A 7,412-nucleotide genomic window follows, 5' to 3' on the forward strand; every position below is an offset into this window, starting at 1 on the left:
AAGATTCCAGAGGGGGACATACGTCCTTTTATTTTTTGAGATGGAGTCTTGCTGTGTCGCCCAGGCGGGAGTGCAGTGGTGTGATTGATCTTGGCTCACTATTACCTCTGCCTTCCGGGTTCAAGTGATTCTCCTGCCTCAGGCCCCTGAGTAGCTGGGATTACAGGTGCCCACCACCACGCCCGGCTAATTTTTGTATTTTTAGTAGAGACGAGGGGTTCGCCAAGTTGCCTAGGCTGGTCTCGAACTCCTGACCTCAAGTGATCTGCCTGCCTTGGCCTCCCAAAGTGCTGAGATTACAGGCGTGAGTCACTGTGCCCAGCCAGGACATAAGTCCTCTTATTGTAGATGCTCTGGGCTCCAGCCACATCCTGGGCCGGCTCTGTGGGCTGAGGGCTATGTGTGAAGGAAGTTCCAGGTCTCAAAACTCTCTTGCCCACGCCCAGGGGTCCTGCCCTGTTCCTGGAGGGGTGATGCTTGCATTTAATGGTGGGCACAAACAGTACAAACAGCGAAGGCAGGTCCAAAACCAGGCTGCCACATGAAAGATAGAAATAGCTGGTGGGAGTCAGGCCATCCCAAGCAAACACTCAAGCAGCCGGGATGGCAGTGGGGCTGGAGAAGCCACCTCTGGCTGCCCCTGCTGGGAACAAGGGAGTAGGGGTGCCCCAAAGGGCAGGTACCCTGTTCAAGTCCCCTTCTCACAGGCCAAGGCTCTCTCTCAACAGGCATCCTGGGACCAGGGGCTCCGGCCCCTCTCCTGCCTGCCCACTCAACCAGCTTATGAATGAGAGCGGTTCTGGGAATCCTTGGGTGGAGAGGATGGAAAAGGAGTCATTCATTCAACAAGTGTTTATTGAGCACCTACTACATGCCAGACATTGTTCTAGAAACCTGGAAAAGAAGGGGTCAGGGTAGCTTGGAGCTGTCCCAGCTGTAGTTCTGTCTCTCAGAAGCGAGGTCTGCAGGGGAACAGGGTCTGGGGGGGCCTCCTGCCTGGGGAGGGGGGGAAGGCTGAGTATATAAAAGGTGGAAGCCTCTAGAAATGAGAAGGCTGGGTGTGTGGGACTACTGCTGGTGCCTTCCCCAGAGGAAGGAGAGGGCCCAGAGGAGGCAGCTTCCTGGAGCAGAGACCGCAGCAGGAGCGCCCACGCCCCACATCACCTCCTCTTCAGCACGGATATGCAGGACTTCTTGAGGGGCCCGATCTGCAGGTGAGCGTCCACACTCTCCAGGAAGAAGGCAGGCTTGAGCCTGTGGGTGAACAGCCCTGCAAAGTGACTATCCAGGCGGCTCTGGAAGGGGTCAATGGGGGAGGCCGGGATGCCACCCCGGCGGGGCCGGGAGGCCTTCAGCCTCCGCAGGAGGCTCATCTTGCCGTCCCGCACAGCATAGAAGGCCAGGGCACGGTCGGCATATTCTAGGCAGACCCCAACTGTGGGCGAGAAGGGGTGCGGCAGGGGAGCCTCCAGCCCATGAAACCAGACGGAGAAGCTGCGTCCATTCCACTGCAGGCAGCAGGAGTGGGCGTTGCGGCCCAGCCGGCCGCGGTCGTAGGGCTCTTGTGGGGAGAAGTCTTCGGCCATGACCCCCACGCTGACCCAGCCCTCGATAATCTCCACCTCCCAGTAGTAGGTGCCCCGGTCCAGGGCGCCCTCGCCCAGCACCTGCTCACAATGGGCGAAGCGGGTAGGCGACTCAGGGTAGTTGATAGGACACAGCACCCTCTTGACACCCTTGGTTCCAAACAGCTGCAGGAACTTGTCTGCCGTGTCACTGTCCAAATCCACGATGTAGGCAACTGATCCCGCGGACAGAAGAGAGAGGCAGGGCTCAGGGCCAGGCTGAGAGGCACGGCCCCTCCACAAGTGCCCACCCCCAAAAACACAGCCTCTCCCCTGCTTTCCAACTGGCACAACCCAGCCTCGCCGGAGACCACCCCAGGAGCTGCCCTAGCTCTCCCCACGAACTAGGGAGAGGAATCCTAACCCTTGTGTGCCAGCGCCCTGCTGGGACCTGCGTCTGGGATCAGCCTAGCAGCCCTGGGAGGGCACAGTGTGAGTGGAGGGGGCAGGGCGCCCACTTACACTTGAGGAAATAGTCCCTGGGAGCTTCACTCTCCAAGAGGTTCGTGCTATCGGGGTCCTGGGGCTCAGCATCAGCTGTAGAAGAGGAGATAATGGTGAGAATGCCCCCAGACTGCCCCCCTCTGAACCTGTGACGACAATCCCTTCCCCCTTCACTTCCTCCCAGAGTCCAGAGCCACCAGGGAGCAAGCACCACCCAGACGTGGCACGCTGTGCTCACACGCATGCCCGTTGCCTGTGTTCTGCTCCTTGCCCCACGTGCTTCCCGGGCCACAGCCCCTCTGGAGCTAGAGGGTGGGCTAGGAGAAGCCCCCTCTACCCCAGGTCCAAGGGGCTGATGGATCCTCACAGGGTGGCAGCTCTAGTCACTGGCGGGATTTGGGCTCCTCCCTGTGCCAGGCACAATTTTCCTCCTCCACTTCTGGATGGGCACCAGGGCTGGGGGCCTGTGCGAGAAGCTGGGAGAGGGTGAGTCATCGGGGGAGTGGGGCGGTGCCCACCTTCCGAGTCCAGCTTCTGTGGCCCGTCCTCGTTGCCAGCCGGCCCCCTCAGCTGCTCCCACTGGTTGGCGCAGGCCACGGCCAGCACGTCTCTCACTGCGCGGACAGCTTGGGAAGATTTGGTGAAGCTGAGCTCCCTCGGCGGTCCAGGGCCAGGGCCACACCCCTCCTCCAGGGCCAGCCTTAGTGCCAGCAGCTCCTGTGCCAGAGAAATGCCCATTAAAGCTCTGCTGGCCATGGCTCCTCCTTGCTGGGGGTGGAGGCAGCTCTGCCAGGAGGTCATGCACCCACTGCCTCCTCCCTCCACCCCGACCTGTCCCAGCTTCTGTTCCTTCTGTGGCCCCCAGAGCGGCCCTCACCTGCAGGAAGCTGACTGAGTCGGCTTCAGGGACCTGGCTGAGATTCTGGCGGGCTCGGCTCAGGCGGCTGCGCTGTTCCTCCTGTCGCCGCAGGTCACCCTGGGAGCGGCCCAGCATAGCAGCTTCCCCCTCCTCAATGAAGGCCAGCACCTGGGTCTGAAAGCCCTGCAGGGCAGCCGCAGCATCTGCAAACAGCCGGCTCACCCTCTCCCGCTCCGCCACGGCTGCACTCTGCACAGAATGACAGTAGCGGGGGCAATGAGGGCAAAGAACCATCCTGGACTGTGGCTCCCTCCTTCCCTGACCCCGGCTTCCCACCAACCCTCTTGAGGTGACAGAGGGGCCAGCCTGAGCCTACCCTGCATCTGGGCCAGGTCAGGGAACACTTGTGCTCAGTGGGTATGCGCATGGCTTGTTTGGAGTGGATTGTGCCATGCTGAAAGCATACACTGCCAGGAGTATGCCCACTGCAGGGGAGGACAGGGATGGAGGCTGAGGAGGGGTGTCTGACCTTGATGAGGGCCACTGTGCGCCTGGACTGTGCAATGCCAGCACCCAGTTCGTCCATGCGGTCCTCCACGGCGCTCAGGACTTTCGGCTGCTCAGCCTGTGGACAACACCCTCCATGAGTGTGACGTCTGGCAGAGGCCACAGCCCTGCCCTGGGGTCCCAGGCCTTGCCAGGGGAGAGAAGGGGGTGACCGGGGAGTGGTATCTGTGCATTGGGTGGGACTGGAGTGGCCATGACGTCCCATAATATGCCAGAGGGGCCTGCAGTCCAGGCTGGTGCCTTTCCTGAACGCCTGGAGGACCCGCAGGCTGACTGGGTGTCTGCCTCCCGTCTCTGACAGGAGGCCCAGTACAGGGCTTTCCTCTGGTCTCAGTGTTACTCAGATGAATCTGAGAACTTCCTTCAGCGAGGAAGCGGCACAGAGTAAGCGAGTTAGGTGCGGGGGTTGGGGGTGACTGCACAAGGAAGCATTAAGCTGTCCTGGGGATCACTGTTCCCAAAGAACCTGCATCCACAGTCCAGGCCTGAAAAAAGGGGATTCCGGGCAAATCCCCTAGGTCTTATGAGTCACTGCTCCAGGCAGGAGAGACGGAAAATCCCTTGGCCAGAGGCGCCAAGACAGGGCTGGAGGCCAAAGGAAACTGGGGGCGGGAGGTAGAGACTGCGGCGCACATGCTCCCACCACGGGCCCCCGGAACAGCTGGACAGAGAATCTGTGTGCCCGGCCGCCCTCTGCCGCCCTCCTGCCGCCTGCCACACCCATCGAAAGCCGCAGACTTAGTCCAGGGCAAATCTGAGCTGAGACCGGGTGAGCCCCTGGGCGGCAGCAGGAGCCACGCTACTCGAAACCCCGCAGGCCTGACCCGGTTCCCTCCCGCCTACAGCCCCATAGACCCCGGCCCGGCTTCAGGTCCCCTGCCCGCTCTTCGCGTCCTTGTCCCGTTCTCTCACGTCCCTCCTTCTCCCTTCCCATTTCCATCCCGCGAGCAGATGACCTTGTCAAGGCTGGAAGGGACCGCAAAGATCCTCAGGTTAGAGGAGGAAATTAAGATCCAACCCGGGAAGGCTGGGGGGTCCAAGGTCCTTGGCCCGCTCGCGCGCGGTCAGTCACCAGCCCCGGCTCACCCGAGTGTGCCCCCGGAGCCCACCTCCTGAAGCGCGCGCTCCTGCTCCAGCGGCACCAGCTCGTGGCCGCGGTGCTCCTGGGCGGCGCAGGCCTCGCACAGACACACGCGCTCCGCGCGGCAGTAGCGCTCGAGCGGCCGCAGGTGGCGCGGGCACAGGCTCTCCTCTAGCCGGCGCAGCGGCGGCACCAGGCGGTGTCCGCGGAGTGCGGGGCTGCGTTCGTGCGGGCCCAGGTGCGCGGGGCAAAAGGAGGCGAGGCAGGAAAGGCAGGACAGCGCGGCAGGCAGGGCCGCGGCCCTCGGGGCACGCGTCGCAGGCGCACTGGCTCTTCGCCCGCGGCACCACGGCCTCGGGCGCGCAGGGGGCCGACGGCTCCGGGGCTGCTGGGCGGCGCGGCTGGGGCCACCGAGGGCTCCGGAGCGGAGCAGGGGCCGGCCGGGGCGGCCGGCCGGGGCCCGAGCCCCTGGGCGGAGCTGGCCAGCAGCTCGGACAGCGTGGTGGGTTCTTGCGGAGACCCTGAAGGCCGTCGGGGAAGCTCCTGCGCCCAGCGGCCAGGGGGCCGCGCCTCGGCGTCCCGCCGGGCGCCACTCGCGCCACGATGCGGCCAGAGTGGGGCGCCCAGGCAGGCTGAGGACCAGAAGTTGTGGCCGGCAGGGCAAGCCGTCACCGGCTCCGGAGGCGGGCCTCTAGGCAGGGATGGGGCAGCTGGAGAGGACCACTGGCTGTCCATGGTTCAGCCGGGGCCGCCAGGGCACCGCCGGATTCTGCTCCGGCTGGGGAGGGGACCCGGGGCCCGGTTCGCGGCCGCGGCACCGCCCCCTGGCGACCTAGGCCAGGGCTCCGCCCCCGCCGAGCTCGGCGCCCGCTGGTCCGCGGACTCCCAGTCCCCGCTCAGACAACGCGGGGAGGCCTCTGAGCCCGCGCGACCCCCAGGGGAGTCCGCGTGGTCCCAAGGAAGGGCACTGCTGAAAGGGTGTGAAACTGAGGGAGCGCGGGCGGAGAACGCGAGGGGTACAGTGGAAGGAATGGGAAGGGCTCAACCTCCATCCCTCTGGTCCTTCTGGGCCTGGCCAGGGCTCCGCAGGGGCTGGGCGGGTCTAGCTGTGTCACGCCTGCACCTTTGCGCTCGACCCCTCCCCGGCACCCTTAGCAAAGTTCCCGAGCTGCTGACTGCAGAGAAAAATAACTGCTGATGTACACGTTTTTGCCCCTTAGCGACTTTTGTTTTTTTTTTTTTTTGATACAGAGTTCCGCACTTGTCGCCCAGGCTGGAGTGCAGTTGGGCGATCTCGGCTCACTGCAACCTCCGCCTTCCGTATTCAAGTGATTCTTCTGCTTCAGCCTCCCAAGTAACTGGAATTACATGCGCTCGCCACCACACCCGGCTAATTTTTGTAATTTTTTGTAGAGATGCCGTTGTTGGCCAGGCTGGTCCAGGCTGGTCTTGAACTCGTGACCTCAGGTGATCTACCCGCCTCGGCCTCCCAAAGTGCTGGGATTACAGGCGTGAGCCACAGCGCCCAACCCCTTTAGCGACTCTGTTTACCCCCAGTGGGGAACTTGGGCTTTTCTAGATCTGAAATGGGAAGTTGATGTCATTCCCTGAGTCCCTTGCCTGAGGAATTTAGTTCTGGTCCCTGGACACTGGGGGCACCTGTGGTGGGGCTGGGGGTTCCCCAGCTGGAAGTATTTAAAGCTCATCTAATTATGCACTTAAAGTTGTGCATTTTATTGTATGAGTTATATCTCAATAATGTTAAGTTAAAACACTACACCAGAATGACAACAGAATAAGTAAAGTAGCGCTGATTATAACCCAAAGTGTAAAATAAACATCTATGGGTCCATGCCGATATAAATAAATAATAAATTAACAAGCCAGGGAGAATAGACACATTTCGCATTGAAAATTCCAAATAATGTTATTTTATTTTTATTTTTTTAGATGGAATTTCGCTTTTGTTGCCCAGGCTGGAGTGCAGTGGCGCAATCTCAGCTCACTGCAACCTGTGCCTCCTGGTTTCAAGCGATTCTCCTTCCTCAGCCTCTGGAATAGCTGAAATTATGCGCGCCCGCCACCACACTCGGCTAATTTTTGTATTTTTAGTAGAGACGGGGTTTCACCATGTTGGCCAAGCTGGTCTCCAACTGCTGACTTCAGGTGATCCACCCACCTCGGCCTCCCAAAGTGCTAGGATTACAGGCGTGAGCCACCACTCCCGGGCCCAAATGATTTTTGTAGTGACTGTGAGGAGGAACTTAACTTCCCACTCCTGTGGGCTGTGCAGAGTGACTCTTCTAAAGGGAGCCGAAGCTTCGCAGCTGAGAAACCTGACACAGTAGCTCAGCCAGGTGATCAAGGTCAACATCAACAGTGATGTCAGGCTGGGTGCAGGGGCTCATGCCTGTAATTCCAGCACTTGGGGAGATTAAGGTGGGAGGATCACTTGAGTCCAGGAGTTCGAGACCAGCCTGGGCAACATATCTGAGTGTAGTAGGCTGTGGTCCCAGCTACTTGGGGGGCTGAAGTGGTAGGATTACTTGACCCTGGGCAGGTCAAGACTACAGTGGGGCTGGGTATGGTGGCTCACGCCTGTAATCCCAGCACTTTGGGAGGCCGAGGTGGGCAGATCACTTAAGGTCAGGAGTTTGAGACAAAACTGGCAGTACAGTGGCACGACTTTGGCTCACTGCAACCTCCACCTCCCGGGTTCAAGTCATTCTCGTGCCTCAGCCTCCCAAGTATCTGGTATTACAGGCGCTCACCACCACACCCGGCTAATTTTGTTTTTTTTTTTTTTTTTTTTTTTTTTGGGGGGGTCTTTCCTTTG

General features: G+C 60.7%; 1 protein-coding gene across 3 annotated transcripts; it reads right to left on the reverse strand.

The window, feature by feature from the left end:
- Positions 1-834: 834 nt before the first annotated feature.
- TRIM47 (tripartite motif containing 47) lies at positions 835-5,057 on the reverse strand. 3 transcript variants are annotated; one of them, XM_017884706.1, is made up of 6 exons: positions 4,605-5,057; positions 3,458-3,553; positions 2,947-3,177; positions 2,588-2,786; positions 2,088-2,162; positions 835-1,801 (listed from the first exon to the last, which is right to left on the reverse strand). In XM_017884706.1, exons 2-6 carry the CDS (start codon positions 3,512-3,514, stop codon positions 1,161-1,163), a joined length of 1,203 nt encoding a protein of 400 aa, XP_017740195.1. In that variant the 5' UTR covers positions 3,515-3,553; positions 4,605-5,057; the 3' UTR covers positions 835-1,160. The 3 variants fall into 3 exon arrangements, with proteins under 3 accessions (XP_017740195.1, XP_017740197.1, XP_017740196.1); XM_017884708.1 differs by having other exon boundaries at positions 4,582-4,972; XM_017884707.1 differs by lacking the exon at positions 4,605-5,057 and adding an exon at positions 4,452-4,558.
- Positions 5,058-7,412: the final 2,355 nt, after the last annotated feature.

The sequence above is a fragment of the Rhinopithecus bieti genome, unplaced genomic scaffold (genome assembly GCF_001698545.2).
Source record: "Rhinopithecus bieti isolate Rb0 unplaced genomic scaffold, ASM169854v2 scaffold_13400, whole genome shotgun sequence".
NCBI lineage: Eukaryota > Metazoa > Chordata > Mammalia > Primates > Cercopithecidae > Rhinopithecus > Rhinopithecus bieti.